General features: G+C 48.1%; 1 protein-coding gene across 2 annotated transcripts in view; it reads left to right on the top strand.

Moving 5' to 3' along the window:
• Positions 1-24,174, top strand: part of LOC149372299 (uncharacterized) — a 172,676-nt gene that overhangs the window by 131,607 nt on the left and 16,895 nt on the right. For both annotated transcript variants that reach the window (XM_089566751.1, XM_089566752.1), the window contains one exon: positions 4,744-4,903. In XM_089566751.1, the coding sequence (XP_089422877.1) occupies positions 4,744-4,903 (160 nt within the window). The remainder of the gene's footprint in view (positions 1-4,743; positions 4,904-24,174) is intronic.

The raw sequence follows: 24,174 nt of genomic DNA on the forward strand, positions 1-24,174 counted from the left end.
TACAAATCTACTCCACCTTGGGGGATTCCCCTAAATATTTGACCAACATAGTTCCCACTCCGAGTTATTGATCACTTCGCTCTCGCCCTACCATAAGCTTGCCGTCCCGGTTAGCTCAGTTGGTACAGCGACTGCTCCGGATCTCATTGGATCCGGAAGCATTGGATCTGCATTAATAACCCTATGTTTACCATCATGAAGACTAATTCTGGCAACGCCGCCCGGCGCAGGGCACAGCGTCTGTGTGGTGGTTAGCGTCTACCACGAATTCCTGTTCTTCATAACTCTCGCTGTCAGCAGCACACGCAGACGAGATAAAGGTGCTTACTGATCGCGGCTATACACTGGTTGCGGAAGAAAAAGAAATGCCTCCATGGCAAGAAAGAAAATGCGAATGAGTATACCACAGTTTTATTTGGGAGCTTGCTGCAAATTGTGCGTATTGGTGTTTAGGCGCTCAGAATATCCAGGATGAATGTTGTGGCTTCTCTTAAAGATGGCTGCGTTGCCCAAACGGACATTTTCATGTCATTCGCCGCTTCACCTGAATAATACAAGGTGCTCTTTGAGGCCGACCGGCAATGACCACTTTGCAGGAAGGGTTGCCAAGCTCGTCACAAAAGAGGCCCAGAAAGTAAGACAGCAAATAATGGAGAATAGTAATGGCTGTCAGAATGACTGCGTTGCTGATGAGTATTGAAATCGTATATCAACAGGCATTTATTAAGGGTAATTTTGCAATTTTGCAGGAACCACAAGCGGTAGAAATATTTTTTTTTTCAGTATACGCAACAAAGACAATGCAGGGTTTACTGTACCAGAATCATAGAAATTAATGAAGAGAATTTTATTGCGAAGTACATTTATTGCCGATTTTTGCTTAAAATTGGTAGGGTCCAGTAAAAAACAAACTAAACACACCAAAAAGCTATTAAATAAATATTTGGCTTAATGAAGATAACATAAAAAGTTGATTAAACAATTACTATGGCTCAATAAAGAGAACATAAAATCTGATTAGAATGACACCAGTGTGAATGCTCTAACCCTAGAAGATCCTCAGAAAAAGAGTCTCGAACATCATTTAATATACATTGGAGGTATAGGGCCTACCCTGTTCCTTCTGGTTGATGCCGTTTGGACGGAAGGCTTCCCAGTGTTTCTGTGCTTCAGGTCCGAAGAGGTTCACGGAGAGTGTACACCCAATGGGATCTAAAAGCATTTCATTCTTAAAAACATAAGGGCCTTCTTAACCACATTCTTAAAGAAAAAATACGATAGAATTAAGTTGTGTTTAAAAAGCTGTGTGGTTACGATGAGTGTCTAATGTTCTTCTTTCGATTTTCCTGCCAAAACTTCGGTTGAAACCGGTTCTATTCCCCTTATTTGGTGTGCATGAGTCATCACCATCTAGAATGTTTAAATACCTTCTGCTGAATTATCATATAGAATTATGCTAATCCAACCCGGTATTACACCTAAGCCAATTTTGGGGGTGGGCCTACTTTCCAAACTTTTGGTGTTGGCCAACTTCTAAAGTTTGGGGGTCCTCTCATTTTCAACTTTGGCAGTGCCCTATAATTGGTCCACTGGTGGTCACGTGGTGCTGATGACGTCCCGACCCTCTAAATCACATAAATAGCGGAGAGTCCTCATACCACTACTGGCACAGTGGTGAAGCGGTTAAGCGATGCATCACTGCCCCGGCAGGTGGATGTTTCAAACACGGCCACCGATGAGGATTATGGGACCCTGTTTGCTCTTCCGAGCTCTCATAAGGCTCATACGCAGCGCCTCGGTGTACAGGTGGCAGCTGCATTGAATTTGGCAACCATGGGCAGTTTTCTCACAGTCCAGTGGGCATGTTGCCACCTTCCATGGTGGGCAGGTTGTGATGACGTCACAAGGTCACATGATCTCTCTCGACCAATCAGGAAATTTCATGGGGAATTTCAAATTTAGAGGTGCCATCTGTTTGGTCAACTGGGGTCACGTGACCCTGATCACGTAATCAGGAAATACGCCAATGAGGAAATTCTGTTACGGAGAAGCAGGAAACTGTATGACGACAGCCTGAATGCTGTCGCGTTAAAAAATCTTGTTTACGTTATGGCCACACCACCTAAAAGTTTGGCTAGCAGGTTCCAAGTGAATGCAGTGACCGTTGACTTTCTTTTTTTGCACATTTCAGCCAGCATTTCTTGCACATGATGTTGCTGATTACATATCAGTCTGTACATTTTGATTAGGAGCACTTGAAAAAACTGAAACAATTATGAAATTTAGTATAATTAACGAGAACTTCTACAGTGCAGCGAAATCTGCACTGAGCAGTCAATCTTCTTGCTCCCAATGCTTCTCAAGCGTTGACATAATGTAATTCCGTGCATAAGCGCTTACTATCTTAAAATATGAGCGTTTATTCCCCACAAAGAGTGCGTAAGAAAAAGCACCAGTTTGTTTTCAGCCAGTCGTGTTATTTAGTACGCAAATATTACACTCAGAAGTACTGCTACCAACGAATCCGAGATCTTAGGTTGTGCAAACTGGCGTCTCTACTGCTCTACTGCAGCTACATAATATTAGGTTGCACTGCGGCACCCACAGCAAGCAGCAGGTAACAACGTGCTCGGCACGAAAGGTTGCGTGATCAACGCCTCATGCCGCGCGCAGGGCCGAATTGCTCACGTGACCGTTTTATATCCTTCTGCACGCAAGCACGGAAAAAGAAAATAGCATTTCTCATTAATGCTAAATGTAGACATTGCATGCAATCCAAGTTCACGTGGCAGCTTTAGAACTTCCGATTGCTTCCATTACAGCTTGCATGCTTTAATATATTTAGTCTCTAGCTGCCTAACATAAAAAAAAAAAATTCGCAGAAAGCGTTCAGAATGGCGCTGCCACACCTCGATTCGGAAGAGGAAGTCGATACGTTGATGCGAAAGGGAAGCAAAGCGATGAAAAAAAAAACAATAAAATAGGAGCCATTGCGAGTGACTGGAGCGCCAGCGATCGATGCAACTGCGATCAGTGGGATTTAGCCACCAACAGGTGTTCGTATTAGCGTTAGCGCGATGCAGAAATGCTATGGCAGTAATAAGCAAGAAGTCGGTATTAATGGCGTAGTCACATTGGTATTTATTTCCAAGCGAACGCGTGTGGAACGAGATATATCGCACTTCGTAGTTTCAAGTCTTTGCAATTTAACTCTCATTTGGCATGCGACGGGTTCTGCTCGTACTCGTATGAAACTAGAATATGACCATTGGTGTTTGCGGAGGCCGTGAAGAACCTCTCGTCGAAGGTACCGTTTCTTTTGTTGTTTTTTTTTACTCTCTTAATTCCTCTTTTTCGGCAATTGGGGCATTAAAATTCTGAATTTGCTTGTTTGTTTTCTTCTTTCATTCGCTGAGGCTGGTCTGTGCTTTTGTGAGCATGCTCTGTCCTCGTATTGGAAGGAAAAAAAAAGCCAAAAGAAAACATAAGAAAAAGGGTGGAATAACAGACACTCCAGTAAAACACTCTCCGGGGCATGTTGGTTCATAGCTGGCAAGAATAAAAGCGCAACAAGACGACACAAAGAAGGAGGAAAAACGACAGGACAGGCGCTAACTTGCAACACTTGCAACAGACACTCCTAGCGTGGATTCAATAGCGCAACAGAAACGACAGTCACTCAAAAGAAAAGAAAGGTGGGAAATAAACAAGACACACCATCTTTGAGTGAAAGCAAGACGGTTTAACCGACACCTTAGATAGTCTGTAGCCGTGTTCCTAAAGCTACTCGTACGTAGGAGCTGCTAGTGATTGGCCCACTCCTCATCAGCTATTTTTTGTTTAATTTAGATACTATCAGTCCAACTTAGCACCTAGATAGTGGAATAACACGAGAATTAAATCTTCGCAACGAAAACCAGGTTGAAGACAATAGCACAAACAATAAAATAACTAATTTCAAAGATACTGGGTGCTAAAAGTATGTGGATCATACGCTTTTGATATCGAGAGATGTTAACAAGTGTCAGGCAATTGCTAACCTCCAAGAAGAGTTACAACCATTAATGGGTCGGTATCATAGAGGCATGATTAAGATTAACAGCTCGCAAGGTAAGCTTGTCCGCTTTCACAATCCGATTAAATCCGCTTCTGACGCCAGAAGACGATATTTTTGCACTCGTTTACCTTTTCTTGTTGCAGCTGTTTTGCTATTCAGCATGCACCTTCTGTAAAATTGCGTATTACGCTCCGTCAATTCTAAACACGTTGCCTGCTGAAATTTTTAACCTCAAGAGCCGAAAACAAGTTGTGTTGTGTTTAATGGCGCATAAGTGGCTAAGGCTATCATGCGCAAGCCCAGGGTATAGAAACAAGTAAAAAATAGTTCGTATGATCGCTTTCCAATTCGTTAGACTTTGGTTAAAACCTAAACATCATTAACTTGAGCTGTAAATTGTACGAGTATATATGTTGCTGCCAAACCACCGGGCTCTGCCCTTCAAGCCCTTGGTCGGCTTCGGCAGGCCTGAAAATTCGTTCTGTTCTAATTTAAAATTAAAATTTAATTAAACTCTATGTTATTCCCAAACTATTAATAAAGTGCAGGGTAGCTTCACTGCAGGAATGGTTCATTGCTCTTGTTCGATCGACCTTTATATAGATTACGACTTTGCACTTTTTCCCTCGCCCCTGTTCCTTTCGCACAATTCATTTTTCTGTCCTTCCTTCCTTGGCGTCGCGCAGATTTCCCTCGACGACCGGCGACGGCTGTACGTGAAGGCTGAGGAGGAGAAGCGACACACGGCCTACGGATCCATCAGCTACCAGATCCGCGAGGCCAATGAGGAAGCGTCCGGCTTCTTTGACTTCATGGGACGCGCCCTGGCCATCGTGAGCACCTCGGGTCAGTGGCACATCTCAGTCGACGCCCGCATGCGCTCGCTATCGTTCATTGCAAACCTTTCCATCACCACCCGCACGCGGGCGTTCTTCCGGTCCAAATTCGTGCCAGAAGGGGGTTCATTCACCCTTCGGTACCGACCGGGGCTACTGTCTCATTTTCGATCGATGTCCGTCGCCCGGGCCATCGTGGACCAAAACACGAGCGCGCATGGTACGCATCGCCACCGCCGTACCATGCCCGTTTTCGATCATGTCTCCGCGCCGCTCGGGTTGTGTCTGGGACGGAGGCAGGACACAGGCGGGCAGGCGGTCGCTCAATATTCACTTTTTTTTTTTTTTGTCAGGTAAGCGCCAGGTAAGGAGGCACTCCCACTGTGGTTATCATTGTCATAGTTTCGAAAGCAAGTGGAGTAAGGGCGTTAGTTCGCCAATAGGAACTGCCATGTCACCGTTCATGGCAACGCCTGTCGAGATTGCGGCTAGTTATGACGCAACGTAACATTTGTCTTGTTGTTCAGATTTAAAAAAATACCTTTTTTAAGCCAGCGATTAACAAATTTCCTCAGCGCCTACTTTCTCCTTGCTTAATTTCCGAACATAATATCGGCTTCATCAGCTCGCTCGCTAGTTTAAACTATCTATCTAAACCAATTTTAATAGAGACCCTGACTTAAATATTGGACATACTTTGAAGTTTTAGCGAATACACTGAGCTCATAGTCAACCTAAAAACCGAGAAATTGGGTCTCCGCTCATCACCCTGTCTTTCTCGATGGCACATGCCCCTCTCGTCCCGACAAAAACGTCCAGCTTTCAACTAACCACCTCTGACCGCGCGGACATCGCTAAACTGCCGGGTGGAGTGTACTACGAGAACACGGTTCCGCTCACTTCCGCCACATTCAACGCGCTTCCTGGCCATCAGGTCCCGGGGTCCAGGTCGCGCGTGTCACGGGTTTCTGCCGCTCCGAAACGCTGCTCGCCGACCCGCACACCACCTCCCTGATTGCCGGTTGCTGCCCCTATAGTTGTGACCCAATTCCGGTGCTGCACCCGCTCCGCTCTGGCAGCCTTTGACGCGTGACACCGCGCTGCCCGCTACTCGGTGACGCCTCCCCGTGACGCCTCCCCGTGACGCTCCAATGAGCGGCTATCATTAAAGCCGCCGCTCTTATTATTACTCTGTCTCGCAAAAATCCGTGCATCGCTGGTGAAGTCATAGTGCGGCCGTCAGCCAATCGCGACGAGACCTATTCACGTCTTATTTCTCAACAGCGACGCCTCGTTAGCTATTCTGACTGGACGCGTGAAACTAGCTGTTCGGTCAGTTTATGCTTTCTTTAAAAAAAAGTAATCGAAAAAAGCTCAACGCACTCTGGACGCAAGAAAATGAGAGTTGTGCCCTCTTTTGTGCCCGCCCTGCCTTGCGCTTTTCCGCAGAAAGAATTTCATTCGTGCACAACACGTAACCCACTGAGGTAATCCAAGTCCTGAAAATATATATATTTCTTATTATTCTGTGGCACCGAACTGGCCGCTACAGCTATCGCTACCGAATGAAGAGACGATTTCTCTTGATTCGTAAAGACGTTCCCGCTCCTAACAGTCGGTAACAGGCCCGTGACTGCTGCTGAAGTCACGGGCCTGTTACCGACTGTTACGAGCGGGAACACCTTTACGAATCAAGATAAATCGTCTCTTCAGTCACGGGCCTGAGCTATTCACAGACTGCTGTTACATGCGACAGGCTTTGATATTTGAGCCTGTAATTTGTACTCATATACGCTAGGAAACCCCGGATACATAGTGTAGGGCAGGGATCCGTAAATAGCTTATCTCGCTTAACTACGTTGACCGACGGCTAGATGGGTTTCTCGTGGACTCTGATGGCTGTCCAATTATGAAACGTCCTTCCGGGATGAGCGTGGCTAATCTATGGGCCCGACCTCAGGTGCCAAGTTCACAAAGCTCAACGTACGTAAAAATGTTCCGCGGTTGGCCGGTGTAATGCATATAGTACATCATTGTTGGCTATCTCGGTCAGCCAGCGCAGGGCTCCCTAAACTGGGCCTCACTTATAGCTCATCCCAGTCCCAGCTTCCTAAGTACTGCACTGTTTTAGCTGCCTAAATGTTGGTGCGGCGTTCGGCTTCCGCGTGGCAGGCCGCTGTCATTTTTGCCGCAGAAAGGCCGCCCAAAGAAGTGATGTACGAGGCCAGCCTCGGCTTGTTCGCTCATACACTTTCATCTCCGCGGACATTAAAGAGCTTCCGTATTATGCTGGACCTTTGCGCGTCGATGGGTGATTGCTGCATCATAACGACCGCCTCCTGAACGCGGGCGCCTGGAGCATGAAGGAGTAGGTCGGGGCGTTCCGCTACATCTTTTTACGACTCTATAGCTGGCCATAAATAATGCAATCAGCGGGAGAAAAGGAGCAAAAAGCCAGCGTGCTCCGAACAGAACGCCCATAATTTATCTCGAAGGCGTGTAAGAGCCTCCTTTGTGTGCTACCACAAGCTTGCCTCAAAGTTGCACTTTGATATCGTCGTCAGTTGTGTCTTTGCCCCAGTTAGATGCTCCCGGGAGACTATAGGAAAGTTAGAGCAAGGAGCTTTAGATTGTGAGTATCATCGGAAATCAAGCATAAACTTGCATAAAGCAGTTTACGCCCAAATTGGGTCAATGGGATTAATTCCTTTACAGCCTTGTTTAAGCCGTGTATTGATATGTAACTTGAAACTCTGCAGGAAATGACAACCTGACGAATATATGTAGATAATATCGAGTTTTGAGGAGGTAAATTGCAAAATAGCTGATAATTCAAACTGAAGAGTGTGACGTGAAGATAGGCGTTGTTAGCATGTCATGCAAGGTCGTTTATGAAACGTCACGCACGTCTGAGTAGATGCCATGGTCGGATCTAATTTTGCTCTTTCGCCGGCTTTTTTCTGTCTCTTTAAAAATGTACGGAACAGAAAGTGCTTAAAACTGTCTGATTTCTTCTATACGCAGTTGAAGTTAGTGGGTTATATTATTCACGAGTAGTAGCTATCCCATTTTCCCACGCCATGCCGCTGAACCTTATCGCAAAAATAAGAAGCAACTGATCTTGGTGAACTGAATCTGTCCGAAATAAAAGAACGTGTCGCCCAGCACACTTCAGTCTTGTTTATAGTCTGTATAACCTGTTAAAAATGATAAGCCCAGGAACTAACTTTGGCTCAAGGATATAAGCGTGGATTTTCATCACGAATGAACTGGGCAAGATAATTAAGTTGTATATGCTCTCTGTTGAAAGGTAACTATACTCTTACTACACATTCAGACATCCTGTATCAGCCTACACCTGTACCAGCCAAGACTGTACGGGGAAACAAGGAGGCTACACGCACAGCCGTTTGCTTGCGCCTTGCAATGGATAACAGAGGATAGAAATGCCAAGGCTCCTAGTGCGTCTTTGGGACTACAAGGTTTTGAACACTCATATAAAGAAAACATAAGGTGATGAACGCTTATATAATGGAAACACAATGAACGCTTACATAAAGGAAACACAAGGTTATGAATGCTTACATAAAGGAAACACAGAACCGCCGCGGTGGCTCAGCGGTTATGGCGCTCGGCTGCTGACCCGAATGACGAAGGGTTCGATCCCGGCCGCGGCGGTCAAATTTTGATGGAGGCAAATTTCTCGAGGCCCGTGTACTGTGTGATGTCAGTGCACGTTAAAGAACCCCAGATGGTCGAAATTTCCGGAGCCCTTAACTACGACGTCTCTCATAGCCCGAGTCGTGTTGGGACGTTAAACCCCATAAACCAAATCTAAAGGAAACACAAGCTTATGGACGCTTAGCTTTTAAAAGTTCCATGAAAAAGCAAGGCGGTTCATACAAGCCCTGGGTTTACACACAAGTAAAGAATTTAGAAACACGCTGAAGTGCGTGGATAACAGAAATAAAGTACCTAATTAAATTAACGGTTATAATTAATGCAGGTAAATCCTTGGTATCGAAGCGTTTATGTTCGCGAATGCTTCGAGGCAATTCCATTATGTGGGATTTTTCTAGGAAGCTTGTGTTCCGGGATATCCGTCGTGAAATTCTCCATTCAAATCCGACTAATTTCGCTTCCCGAGGCGCAAGTCCCAGCGCGAAGCTTTGGAATTTTACGCCACACTTTCCTCACGCGCCAAGCCGCCAAGGAGGTGGAACTGCTGCAGCTTCACTCAACTTCCAAATCCTGGAGAGCGTCGGCCCTCACGCATCTGAACGCGGCATCAGTAGGATTAACAGGCAGCTTTAGCGACGAGCGTGTTCCCGCACGAGCGTAATTCCACCGAGAATTGTAGCACAAAATTAAACTGCTCAGGACTACGTCGACCTTCAAGTTAAAATTCAGAAGTTTGGGCTTACTATACCTAACTCCAGTATAAATAATAAATGTCAATTTACCACACACAAGAACAGAAGCAATCTTGAACACACATAGCGCATCTCTTGAGGCCTAATCTCTTTTCAAAGTTGGCATACGCATAACTCAGGTAAATTTAGGGTGGCTAAGCATATATCCTAAAAACGTAATTATGAACTCCATGCATCTCTCAAGCTCAGTAAACGGGTAAGAAAGCAACGCGATTAACTTTAGGGTACTAACCATATAAGGAAAACGAGTATGCTAACGGAGAGGAATACAAATGTTCTGGAGACGTAAGGTTCACTGTCCTTAAATGCATTATTCGCCATTCATTCTATTTAATCACACTGCAATACAGGCAGTACAATGTACGCAGTGCTTGCGTCCAGGGTGGTCACGTGAGCTATGAGGGCTAATGAAGGAAGTTGCCAGCAGGCCCGGCTTTCGAAAATGGCATTCCTCGGGCGATTCTCCTCCATTAGCACCGCGCTCGCTGGAATTGGGACCTAGGCGCAATTTGCTCGCGAACTAGCTCGAGGGGTTCGCACATGGTTTGACAAAAGTCTCGCGAAACTCGGAGTACGCAGCAGTGTCGTTCGCGATTGGTGCGTTTGTAATCACTGTTCTGCTCGGTGATAATTAAGGCCGGAAGAACCAAAAAGAAGATACACTCTATTGTTAACTCGCATTTATTCTGACGCATTTTCACTTGAAAAATGTGTCCTCGACGTATTGCGGAAGACGAATGGTAAATTCGGACCCCTACGGGCCTCGAAACGTGAATCAGAATGGCTACTCTGTTTTTGCTTTTTTTTTTGTTCCTGCATAAGAGAACATTGCGGTTCCGTAGCAAGAAACGGGTAGCCTGATACGCGTGCAGACCATCACTCCAGGCTGCTTTTTTTTCTCGATACATTTTGTTTAGTATGCTTATCAGTCGAGAAAATGCGCCATTAGAAATCCTTGGCTTGACGCGAGTGCATTGGCGCCAACGTATCACATCCATGCCGTAACGTAGCCGCAAGCGATGGCGCTTGCTGCGACATGTGGTGTCGTTGTGTCGGATAAAAATATGACAGGACTATTACTAGGATTAGCAATTGCTGGCAACTGCGCATACTTAGGTAAGGACGGCCGCACACCGCTGCGCCAGTTTTGACGTGCTCTGGTGAAAAGCTGCTTCGTAAGATGCCCTTCGCACCATCGATACATATTTCGTCTACATGAGGGCAGCAAGCTCAAATTATATGAGATCGTATCGCAATTTTTCTATTTCTGGGACTTGCCATGTTGCATAAGATTGGACAGTCAGTATACTACAGAAGGTCGTGGAGATCTTTTGCATCCGAAAACCTGAGCAGGCTCCAACTCTTAGTGTCGTCTGTCAGCCTTCCTCCATGGTAGATATTACCGTAGTCGCCTTTTTCTTGAAGCCCTCGTTCCGGGCACGTCCACAGTAGGTGGCGAACATCCTCGTCAGCGGCGCTCATGGTACATTTAGGACATGTGTTCGGGGCTTTTTCTTTTTGAGAGCCCCATCGGCACGTGACCGACGGGGAAGGGCCACTACAGCCCTAATCCTTCTAACGAACACCTCCTCCAATCTCGTTAAATTCTGAGGGAGCGGGTAAGTGCACTAGGGAATCAGGGTACGCGTACGTCTCCTTAAAGAGTCCGTCAAGATAAGAAGAGCGGAGCGGAGATCAAAAGGCAGGCTAATTGGGGGAGGCATTCGTGGTGGGGCCTTGGTGTGTTCGAGCGCCTGCCCTCCTCCGGTGAACGTTCTGTGCATCTTCTTATGTCCGGTGTACCCGGATGCGTTTCGTTGTTTTCTTACTGAGAGCATGCATCTATTTATATATGCTTTTTTTAGATTGCTTTGAATTGCCTAATAGCTGCTAAAGAGTCCATGTAAATATGGTCATCTCTTATAGACACTAAGTTATTTATAGCCTCCATAACAGTGTGACGTTCCGTGCGTGAGCTACCAGGGCCCATACCTTCGGCGGAATTTTCTTTGTGCTCAACCGTCCTACTCCCTTGTCTCCCCTTAAACGGTCCGCGTTCGGCGGCGCCGCCTAGACGGAGCCCCCAGCGGCGGCAAAGCCACTGAAGGGGTACGGTCCGCGTTCAGCGGCGCCGCGCTGACGGAGCCCCCAGCGGCGGCAAGTTACTGAAGGGGTACAATGGTACAAAGGCGCCGGCGGGAGGGAAAGCCAGCCCAATTAGGCATGCCTGGCCGTACAAGGACAAGAGAAGAAAGCTGCCGGCGGGAGACAAACGACATTCCAACGAGGGATGTCGGGGATGCCGCAGGGCGCCGCCGTGGAAAGGAGGAAGAAAGAAACATTCCAGTCGGGAAGACAGGAGATCGGGCGTGGCCGGCGGAGCAGATATAGCTGGCGAGTGCGGACGAAAGGCACGCTGAGGACGAGATCGTTCACGAAAAAGGGTCATTGAGCGCCGAAGCCGGACGGCACGCGGTTTCTGCCAGCCACCGACGGATCGCAACTCCGGAGACCATCCATCGCCCCCATGACGGCGTCGCCACGTAAGCTCGGACACCCCAGCCTCTGATGTACCATGTATAATTATTGATTACATCATTTTGTTTAAACTGAGCCATACGGTGTCTTCTTGCCTCTCCGTCCCGTGTGGACCTGCGCATTATGTGGGGTCGTCACACTGGTGTCAGAAGTGGGGTCTCAAAAGCAAATGTCCTCTGAATGCTGCGACATTCATGACTTCAAAATTATAATGAAAGGGGAATCACGGGACTGATTGTGGGACTTTGACCCCCATTTGAGAGGCTTGAGGCACCGGAAGGCTGGAGCGAAAAAAAAAATATCTGTAACTGACGGAGCTCCCACTCCACAGCCGTCGCTCGGAGCAAGCATGCTGGCATTAGGAAGCGTCATTCCGACGTTTACGGGGGGTAAGACAGGGGTTCCAATCTGCGATTTCTTTTCCATGCTAGAAGAGATTGGGAAAATGGGGGGATGGTCCGATGCTCAAATGCTGGGAATGGCGAGGTGTAAGATGGCAGGAGCTGCTCATGATTTTGCTTGGCGAGACGGAAAAGTAAAATCCACAAAATCATTTGCGGAATTTAAGAAGCTCGCGTTCGAGCATTTCGACACTGAACCACGTCATGTGCGGGTCCAGAGGTTCCGTGACGCCGGACAGATGGTAGGGGAGGACGTGCGAACGTTTGCGTCGCGGCTTCAGCGCCTAGCGCGCGATACGCTGAGTAGGGAGGAGGAAGGAGACCAGCTAAAGAAGAAATACGCGGAGGAACTACTTAAAGAGGAAATGACCGCTTTGTTTGTGGCTGGTCTGCAAGACCCCGTGCGCCGGTTCGTGCTCTCGCGCAAGCCGAGCAATTTCGACCAAGCCGTGGCGGCCGCATTGGATGAGGAACGAAATGAGGCGCTAACGGCGGCCGCAGCGAGAGTTCGCGTCATAGAGAGAGCGGTGCCCAACCCTGAGGTTGCTCTCTTGACAGAGCGGTTAGATCGCTTAGAGCAGCTGCTATCTCAGCAGGTGGAACGCCAGGTTGAAGCGGGCGCTCAACGGCGCCCATTCGCTGGAAACCGGAGACCGCCACAAAGCTACAGGCGCGGTATGCGAGATTTCGAAGAAATCGCGTGCTTCGCGTGCCAGGGTCGCGGACACATCGCAAGGTTCTGCCCAAACGTGCGCCGTGGGGAGCCACAAAGAGAAGCAGGCGAGACACGCCCTTAGCAAGCCTACAGCGAGGCTCCAGATACAGGGACAAAAAACTAGGTTGTCCTCCCCATCCTGATGAGTGTGGGGAGGGAGCAGTGGGTAATGAGGTTGTGGTGGTTTGTATGGCCGACGAGGCATGCCCTGTTGTGCGTTGCAAGTTAAACGGTTGTTGCATGGAATTGTTGATAGACACGGGGTCAAAAGTGACCTTGCTTAAGGAAAGCAGCTTTAACACGCTTCGAAGGAAAGGGGATCGCGAGGTGTTGGAAGCGTCTGGTGGTATGGCAACCAAATTTGTAGGCATAACGGGGGATCCTCTTGGCATAAGTGGGCTCTACCGGTTACACTTCACTCACGGCGGAATTGCATTGGAGCACCCCTGCTACGTATGCCCGGACACGGTGTCTCTGCCAAACGGAGTGTCAGGTATATTAGAGCAGGATTTTTTGAGAAAAGGGAAGGTAGTAGTCTCATTCTCTGAGGAAGAAGTTAATGCGGGGGGCTCAAAAGTTCCGTTTTTGAACAGGAGCAGGGCTGAGATTCGCAGTACCGATATTGACACCCGTCAAACATTGGGATCATTAGAGAAGGTATATTCGCGGGTTGCCGTAAAGCTGGTCGATGAGGCGGTCGTCCTTCCGTGGAAGGAGCACATTTTGTACGCTTATGTGCCTGCAGATGTAGAGAGCGGCGCCGTGGGAGTGCTTGAACCGGTCGACTCTCTTAGTAATGGCCTGAAGGCGGCCGCGTGCCTCGTGACTGTTAATGACGCCCACAGAGTGCCCCTACGGGTGGTTAACTGTAGCCAGCAGCCACTGAGCCTTCCCAGGAACAAAACATTGGCTTTCTTCACCTCTGCGATAGAGAACCATGAGCCCACCGATACGGTACTCGCAACTGTAGAGCATGCTAGTCCTTCGACTCCTCCAAATGCGTTGTTCGATCTTTCCCACGTAAAATCCAGGGAGAGGGAGGCTCTGGCTGGTTTGCTGAACGACTACTCAGAGGTATTCGCCGCGTCCAACCTGGATTTGGGCTGCTGTGGCGTTATAAAGCACAGGATAGAAACCGGCACTTCATCGCCCGTTTACCAACGTGCGTACAGGATTCCTTACTCCCAACGTGAGGAGATGGAGCGGCAGGTGCAGGACCTTATTGATCGCGGCATTGTCGAACACTCAAAGTCACCATGGGGAGCACCGGCACTATTGGTGGAAAAGCCAGATGGCTCGTATCGATTGGTGGTGGACTACCGCAAACTAAATGCCGTAACTCGCATCGATCCATACCCCATTCCCAATATACAGGAGATGCTTTCTCAGCTGGGCTCTGCCAGGTACTTCACGGTAGTGGACATGGCGGCGGGATTCTGGCAGATAGCAATGGATCCGGCAGATGCTGAGAAAACGGCATTCAACACGCCCTCAGGGCACTATGAATGGAAAAGAATGCCGATGGGTCTGGTCAACAGCCCTGCTGTCTGGCAGAGAACCGCTGATGTTATCCTGGCGGGTCTTCTGGGGAAGCTGTGCTTCGTGTATATGGATGACATAATCATATACAGTGACAGTTTTGAGAAACACTTGCGCGATATTGAGCAGGTTTTGGTGCGACTAAGAGGAGCTGGTCTCAAGCTGAAGCCTTCTAAGTGCCAATTCCTCAAAAACGAGGTGAAATACCTCGGGCACGTTGTTTCAGCTGACGGCGTGCGACCGGACCCTGAGAAACTAAGGTGTGTCTCGGATTTTCCATCCCCGACTAGTGTCCGCCAGGTCCGGCAGTTTCTCGGCCTGATCGGTTACTACCGAAGGCACATAGAGGAGTTCGCCAAGCTCGCTAAGCCGCTCACTGCCTTAACAGCCAAAAATGTCGCCTTTCGCTGGTGCAAAAACGAGGAGGATGCTTTTGGGGCCCTGAAGAGGAAGCTAATGAGTGCACCGCTGTTGCGCCACCCGGATTTTAATTTGCCCTTCGTTTTGGCCACATATGCGTCAAAGTTCGCAGTTGGTGCTGTGTTATCTCAGGTTATCGAGGGCAAAGAACATCCCGTGGCTTTTGCTAGCCGACAGCTGAGCCCCACAGAGCAGAAGTACGGAGCTACAGAAAGGGAGTGCCTCGCCGTTGTCTGGGCAGTAAAGCACTTCAGATGCTACCTTTACGGCCGCCAATTCAAGCTAGTCACAGACTGCCATCCTCTGAAATGGGTGATGAGTGTCAGGGACCCTAGCTCGCGACTCGCTAGATGGAATCTACAGCTGCAGGAATACTGCTTTGAGGTGGAGCACAAGTCAGGAGACACATCTGAATGCTGATGCGCTCAGCCGTACAGCTGCCGTGTCAGCTATAGATGAGTTTGTCCCCGTAGTCGACCCCGCCGAATTACGCACAGAGCAGTGCAAAGATCCTGACCTGAAGCGAATAATCGAAAGCTTAGAGGGCGCACCATCTCACCCCGAACAGCTAGGTTATTTCATTGGCAAAGACGGCACCCTGTGTCGGCGCACGAGGCCAACCAGGAAAGGGAGACCAGAGAAAACCGCTTGGGAGAGAGTCGTCATACCTCGGTCGTGGACAGAAAGGGTTCTTCGCGCGTTCCACGATGCGCCGTGCGCCGGTCATTTTGGCGTAGCGAAGACACGCAGGCGCGTCGAGCGTTTGTACTTTTGGAGTGGCATGCGACAGGATGTTAGAGACTACTGTGCGAAGTGTCATTCCTGTCTGGAAAGAAAAACACCCAAGGGACGCAGGCCAGCACCAATTCAGCCGTTCCCTGAGGTTTCGGCTCCTTTCGAGCGGACAGGTATGGATATAATGGGCCCATTGCCCACGACCACTTCTGGAAACAGGTACATTTTAGTATTTGTCGATCACCTTTCAAAATACGCGGAAGCGGTAGCACTCCCAGATCAGAAAGCAGACACGGTTGCAAGAGCATTTGTCGAACAGATCGTGCTCCGACATGGATCTCCGAGGCAACTCTTGACAGATCGGGGAACGAACTTCGTGTCGCAGCTAATGAGGAGAGTTTGCGAGCTGCTTAAGATCACTAAGAAGCAGACAACACCGTACCATCCGGCTTGCAACGGCGCGGTGGAGCGACTGAACCAAACCGTGGCCGGGTTCCTGTCGCATTTTGTTTCGCGCGACCAGCGGGACTGGGACTTGTGGCTCCCGTATGCAATGTTTGCCTACAATTCCGCAGCACACGAGAGCACGGGCGAATCGCCATTCTTTCTTCTCTACGGCCGAGACCCGGACCAGCCTAGTGAAGTGCCAGAGGGCCCCCGTCGTGTCCCATACGCTTCACTGGACGACTATAAGGTTGAGCTAGAATCGCGCTTGCAAGTGGCGAGGGACATCGCAAAGGAGGCCTTAAAGAAAGCGGCGAAGCGCAGGAAGGAGGTGCACGATCGCGGTGCTAGAGACGCGCCGTTTGATGTGGGGGACAGCGTGTACATCGAAAACTGCCAAAGACAGATTGGGTTGGCTCGTAAGTTCCAGACGAGGTGGAGAGGACCGTGCGAGGTTGTCGAGAAGCTTTCTCGGGTAAACTTCAGGGTCCGAGACGTGAACCGCCGCTTGATAAGGATACACGCAAATCGCCTCAAGTCGGCACCGGTTCAGTATTCACGAAATGAGGAGGGGGAAAGCGCAGATTTTGATGGGGACCGAAGTGAAGCGGAGCGCGCAGATTGTTCGCAAGAAACGCCCTCTCCTGCATTTGTTCGGCAAGCGCCAGAGGTTACGGCAGGAATGCCACCGAATTTACTTCATGCATTGCTGGAGGAAGGAGCGCGCGAGGTTGCCGCGCAGATAACGCCAAGAGAGGCTCCTGCCACGAGCCCTCGCGAGTCTCAAAGCAGACAAGGGGTCACAGAATTACTTGGTACGACTCATGAACGCCGATATCCGCTTCGAAATCGGAAAGCTAAGTCGGACTAATGGCGTAAACAGAGCGGAGTTGGGGACTGGTTAAGACTGTGTAATGCTGCAGCTCATAACATTGCTATGTGCTTATGTGTTAAAATATCGGAGTTGCTAGTTAAGCCTTTCTGTCATTAAGTAACACTTTTACACAGGATGCAGAACATGCCCGACTTCCTTTCGTTATCTATATATTTTTTTGTCTGTGCCGTGATTGTGCTGGAAGTGGGAGCTCCTTTGTAACTGTGGTAAATTTATTTCGTCCAGTTTGGACTAGAAAGGAGAGGCTTGGGTGCTGAGTTTCATGTTTGTCTGTGAAAGAAGATCAGTGCTGCCCCTGGAGACGCCAGTTATGACAGCTGCGGCATATGGTGCAGTGCAGTGGTGTTGTGTGCAGCGAAAAGTGTTTTGTCGGACGGAATGTGCGAGGCGATTCAGAAAAAGAAGGGGAGCTGCCTGGACTCAAATGTTCGGAGAACATTCTTCTGGAGGGTGAGCGAGTGTTACGTTCCGTGCGTGAGCTACCAGGGCCCATATCTTCGGCGGAATTTTCTTTGTGCTCAACCGTCCTACTCCCTTGTCTCCCCTTAAACGGTCCGCGTTCGGCGGCGCCGCCTAGACGGAGCCCCCAGCGGCGGCAAAGCCACTGAAGGGGTACGGTCCGCGTTCAGCGGCGCCGCGCTGACGGAGCCCCCAGCGGCGGCAAGCCACTGAAGGGGTACAATGGTACAAAGGCGCCGGCGGGAGGGAAAGCCAGCCCAATTAGGCATGCCTGGCCGTACAAGGACAAGAGAAGAAAGCTGCCGGCGGGAGACAAACGACATTCCAACGAGGGATGTCGGGGATGCCGCAGGGCGCCGCCGTGGAAAGGAGGAAGAAAGAAACATTCCAGTCGGGAAGACAGGAGAGCGGGCGTGGCCGGCGGAGCAGATATAGCTGGCGAGTGCGGACGAAAGGCACGCTGAGGACGAGATCGTTCACAAAAAAGGGTCCTTGAGCGCCGAAGCCGGACGGCGCGCGGTTTCTGCCAGCCACCGACGGATCGCAACTCCGGAGACCATCCATCGCCCCCATGACGGCGTCGTCACGTAAGCTCGGACACCCCAGCCTCTGATGTACCATGTATAATTATTGATTACATCATTTTGTTTAAACTGAGCCATACGGTGTCTTCTTGCCTCTCCGTCCCGTGTGGACCTGCGCATTATGTGGGGTCGTCACACTAACAGCACGGATAGCGCAGATCTCCTTCAGAAGATGGTCCGGGTGGTCACAGCAGTATTCCCGAGCCGTTCTACCGCCCTTGTCTATGACGCACCCGTATAAGCTATACATTTTCCTGGAATTATGTCAACCTCAACTCGAAGTTTCGGCTTTTCTTTACAACGTAGTTTAGTCGCCTTGTTTTTAGTTAATGTCGCGTAGGTCCACAGAGGGGGATTTGTCATTTTTGGTGTTATTACTGTCAAGTCGTTAAAAAGGCTGCGACGGGCAGAACGTACTTTCTATTTAATTGTTTCAATGCTTTTCGTTCTTCAACAAGCTTATTCTATGTAGTGAGTTGTGCATATTCCCGGAGGATCGAGATCGGTGTTAGTTTTAACAGGGCCTTGACGGTGTGCATAGCGTTCCTAATTATCGTTTCCAGCTCCGCCCACTGTCGGCTGGTCAGTCGATGAAACTGAGCTTGGTATATTATCCGCCGTTGAAGTACTGAATGTACAAGACGTCGGCCAACTCAGTCCGCTCTCCTCCTGCTCTAGATGATATGGGTTTCATCAAGTGTAACGTAGTCACAGCTGGCTTCATTGTTCTTTGGAGCCATTGTGTTCCTTTGCCAGACTTATGAATCTCAGGCCCAATGACTCTCAGCTCGTACACTTCCTGCAATATCTGTTTGCCAGTTTTGAGCGAGACTCTTGTTGTTTCCAGTTGCTTTCTTCAGTTTTTGATCGGCACGCATGCCATGTCGTGATTCTTCGACATACACGTATTTCGGCTTTGTTACCTTTGGTAAATACTTGAACTACGCTGTCAGGAAAGAGTTGAAGAGGGTGGGAGAGAGAGAAATGTAGCTGTATATCAGGCACGAACTAGCGTTTCATGGATGGGTTCAATCAGCTTGAGCTCGAAACCGTGGTGTACGTCGCCTCTAAATTGAAAGCCTTCAAGCCTTCAAGCCTGCAAGCCTCCGAGCTTACGGTTGACAAAATTTACAGTGGTTGTTCCTTTTCCAGGGTTCGGTATCGGTATTAGTTCAATAACATATCCTACTTCTGGTATCCCCACTTAACACTTTAGGATTATTAGCGTTTGTACATTTTATCACATCAGATATCACATTTTTTTCACCCCGGCCAAAGGTGCACCAGCAACGAACGTATACGGTGATCGAGAAAATAAATATTATTCGCTGTTAACGCTATAACGTATGCATTTCGCAGAATTTGGTCACTAATTTTCTATCTGGAGCTGCAGAGTTGTAAATGTGAAGCTGAAAGTTTTCAATTATCTCGACCAGTCTGTATTTCGAAAGGAAAACTCGTACTAAATAGCATCAATATTCCGTCGAGTCGGTACAAGACTACTTCTTTTAAACATGATAACTCTCGTTGTGATCAGTGTCGTATTTGCTTAATGCGTTATGTGTGTATTTTAACAAGAAAACTGTCGTCTGGCTTTAATATGCCCTTTATCTAAGCTAATTTGTGCGGGTTCTGATTAATGTTGACACTTCACCTCAAGGGCTTTACATGCAGAACTAATTAGTCGGTAATGGTGTTTAAAAGATAGTGCATTTCTTTACGGAGGAAGAGTTTCGTTGTAAGATCTTGATGTGAGATCAGTGCAAGTTGTTCCGCACAGTGCTATATTGCAGTGGTTAGTACGCTTTCAGGGACGCTTTTGCGAGGCCTACAGCCCAAAGAGGCCCAAATCTGTGCTTTTAGTACCAGCTTGTCGTGCTGTTCATGTATACTACACCTCTGGAATGAAAATAAAATGCAGGTGTGTTAAAGGTCAAGCGCTCACCTGCTTGAAGATACAATTAAGGGACTAGTTACTCATCGGAATTTTCAGAAGCATAGGCATACCGCGACAAAGGAAAACTTGTTTGCTTATTTATGGGGTTAACGTCCCAAAGCGACTCAGGCTATGAGGGACGCCGTAGCGAAGAGCTCTGGAAGTTTCGACCACCTGGGGTTCGCTAACGCGCACTGACATCGCACAGTACACGGGCCTCTAGAATCTCGCCTTCATTGAAATTCGACCGCCGCGGCCGGGATCGTACCCGCGTCTTTTGGTTAGCAGCCGAGCGCCATAACCACCGCGGCGGGCAAAGAAGGAAAACTATTAAGAACTTTCTTAGAATTTTGTACCATAAGAAAATGTCATGTTCCAATGCTCCTGGCAAGGTCGAATTTTACTTTCAATGCGAAAATGCTGCGTTGTGTTCACTTTGCAGAGCTATAGCTGAACCCACGTTAGCGTCACTGAGCTATTATAGTCCATGCAATAAAATATACTTCACCCTGAGGAGCCCCTTTAAACACTTTGAACTAGCGTGCGAAGACACTTTCAGTAACCCTCCTTCTACCCTTCCTCTCCCTATATGAGGTCCCTGGACTAGAAGAACAGTCCGGAGTGTTTCACACTCCTTCCATCGAGAAGCCTTAGCGAATGAAGTTTGATTCCTTGCATCCTCTTCCCCATGGAGGAATACGCAGTGAGGTCATGCCTCCGGTCGACCTCACTGCCTTTCTCCCATTTAAAGCTCGCTCACTCTGAAAAAGGGAAGAAACATCGACTTAATTTAACTTTGCTTTGCTAAAGAAATGCTGCCAAGTGCCGCAGCTCTTGTTTACCCGAATAAGAAAGGGCACGGTTATTGGAGAAACGGATACCGGGCGCAATGGGCGGAGGAAATGCCGGGGGGGGGGAGGCTTCAACAAGTGTTATTTTGGACCGGCATGGGAAAACTGAAGCTTATTTGCGAGAAGAAATGATGAATAACGCTGGATAAAAAAACGTATTCAAGTATGCACCAACGTGTTTCAACTGTGGTCTACTGAAATAATTCGCTAGTCCTCTGACAGAAGCGTAAAAACTTCCCACCTGCTAAGACCACAGTGCCAGTAATCAATACAAGCTTGAAAAAAATTAAGAATTTATTAATGGGCAATGTCTTTAAGAGAAATCACTTAATGTTTAATCCTTGTTGGCGTAAAAAGGCAATCAGTGCCTAATAGCGACTTGCTATCTAAAGGGTAATACATTTTGTGACTAAGAAAAGAAAAATTCTTTATTGAAAACGTAGCATTGCGCTTCAACGGAAGGAATTTTTACCTACCCTTTTCAAACGCAGTTTTACTTTGAACAGATTAGCCTTCATATAAAATGAGGCGTGGTGCAAGCGGTACCCGAGGCAGGAGGTTTCAATTTAAACGGCAGACACAAAATGTTCTCAGGCGTGCTTGCAGAACTGAAGGAGTGGAAAAAACAAATTATACGTATGCTCGCGCACTTTTTGTGGAATGTCGCAACATTGCCCACGTAAACTGCGAAACTTCGCTACAGCTGCATGGCGGTACGAATTGCTTCATCCAAAGTTTAGAAATTCAGGCCACGCGTTTCTTTATGTGTTATAGCAGTTGTTTTCTGGACGTAACCGCTATTCGTAATGACTTTTACAACTCTTTTTCTCTCACAATTTCTTTCGCGATGAAGAACAAAGCAGTTATTCCACAAGAGCTCCCTCTTTGCGGTGTGAAGACGTTGCAGACAACGGGCTGTTATGAGGAAGGCGTGTGCCTATTACTTTTGCTAGGTCTTCACGCGGCAGAGAAAGAGAATTAAGCTCTTAGTGGCGTTCGCACACACACCATTAGATTGGGCCCTAATGGCAAACGCTGGAAAAACTGTCTAATGTGCCCCCATTAACTTGATTGCTTCGTAAGAGTTTAAATTGCTTAGAAGTGCATCGAAATGATTGCAATAATTGTCGGCGCCTAACATTTTCCTTTTCTCTGTTCAAGAAAAAGGCGAAGTTCTCGAAAAGGGTTGTTGATCCTTTTATCACTACTATCACTCGATGAGTGCACCTGACAGCTGCGGGCAAAAAATTCTATCACCGTAGAATAAGCACAGAAACTTTGCTGCTGTCTCTTAGCATCCTTGCTTTGCAAAATTTTGTTAATTTATTCCAAGAAATTTCGGTCGAAAAAAAAATATATCAGTGTGTACTAATAAAGAGCATGAAAAAAAAATAACGTTAGAATCTGCCTGACGCAGGCTTGTTCAATTTACTGTCTAAATCACAAAGGAATCGAAATGAAAAGCAATAAAAGGCAGAAAGAAAACTTTCCAAATGATTTCGCAAGGTCTCCTAACCACGTGCGGCAGATTCCACTACAACATACGAACCGGAGTACTGACGCGAATTCCTTCGGAACAGATTACTCTCGCCGTCAGAAAAGCACCACACATCTTTTTCTCAAGCTTGCGCAGATAGAGGTCGCATCTGCAGAATTGGAGAGTCCGTGACTGGAATAACAGCGCCCAAAGAACATTCGCTGTAGCTTTTTTCTTAGTGCTGTTGCTGCTAAGCATCATGAGAGAACACTGCATTCACTCGAAGCAGCCTGCTGCTGCTGCTGATTGCACAGTACTCTTCCCGGCTGAAAAATCTCCACTGTCGCGTAGCTCTTGTTGTTTCATCCGCCAGTGCAAAGCACCACAGCAGCGGCCCAGGACAACGAGGGGGACGTTAACGCTCCTTTTCACAGCCCAATACAGGCGGGGGTCAGAAGCACTGTTCGAAGCGCTGCGCGAAGTTCAGCGGATTCTAATCAGCTAGAAAGGCCGCACGCTGCGGTGATGGCAGCCGGCCTTATTACGGAAGCTGTTTGTTGGCCGGGAACGCATGTTGTGAGAACGACAGGCTGGTCTTTTGTTCCGGCCCTGGCGCCGGAGAAATGAACCGTCATTGCACGCCAGCATGGCGTAGACAGCGGAAATCAGATTAAATGTGCGCCTCGTAGGGACAACGGGTTCCGGCAACGATTTTTTTTTGTTTCTTCGGCGTATCTATCTCCTGGTTGTTATTATACCAGGAGTTCTCTGCTGAAGAAGGCGCGCTTGGCCAATATACTAGAAACGTACGTAATCATGCCAATGTCTTGATAGCAACGAGACCCATTGCAGCACCCCGGTCGCGCCGAATTAGACTTCTAAAGATTTCGCAAAGAAATTGCTCGATATTTTTTTTGTGTGTGTGTGTGTGCCCTCGAGTGAGCACTAAAATGAATGGGTTGCAGCCTTTAAACGGCGGAGTGCGACACCCCGAAAGCCAATATCTCCAGAATTCGCAACTAGGTTGATGTATGTGTTGGTCAAATGTTTTAGGGGAATCCCCCCTCCTGTGAAGCGGTGGTCCCAGGTTCGAACCCCGGAGCAGGACGAATTTTTCTTTAACTACGAAGTTTCTGAGAAAGCTGTACAGCTTTCCTTTGTAGCCGTATGGCTGCGCTCGGGTGGATGTCAATGAGTAATTACTCCCTTATTAGGTTGATGTATGTTAACAAGATCCCCGACATTGCAGCCAGGTTACAGTTAAACGAAGGATAAGAGATGATCACTGAAAATAATGTTTACAAAATCAAGACGCTCTTTTACAAACTGTTGTCGGCGGCATTGTTGGTTAGCTACGTGTTGCAACGGTTACGAAAAGAAAAAAACGAGTCTACATAACGGCTTTTCATCGCCTAGAAAAAGATAGGAGCGCGAGTGGCAAGTCGTAAGAAATACGTACGCACAAGGAGACATGCATGCACATGCACGCACGAAAAACTTTTTTAAAACATTTCGCAACTAATTACAGGATTTACAACAGCAATAGGGGCCTTTAACCTCAGTCTAACGACTTAAGTCGTGACCCTACTTGGCTTACAGGTCAGCGTTTTCGATGGCGTCACGCTCGAGAGGCGTTTTTTTACGCAAGAATCGCAAAACCGGCCCACGCTATTCAACAAGCCAGCAGTTTTATCTGCAGCCGGTGCTTCGCAGAATTTTTAGCCCTTCATTAAGCCGCCCGGGGCTTCGAGTATGCAGTGCCAAAATGACAGGCAAAGAACAAGGTCAGTGAATTAAATTTGCGAGCAGAACAGCTTGGAAAAGAAAAAATGCTGACCTCTCTTGGGGCATTGA

This window comes from Amblyomma mixtum, chromosome 1 (genome assembly GCF_055824585.1).
Source record: "Amblyomma mixtum isolate Tamu chromosome 1, ASM5582458v1, whole genome shotgun sequence".
In the NCBI taxonomy this organism is placed as follows: domain Eukaryota; kingdom Metazoa; phylum Arthropoda; class Arachnida; order Ixodida; family Ixodidae; genus Amblyomma; species Amblyomma mixtum.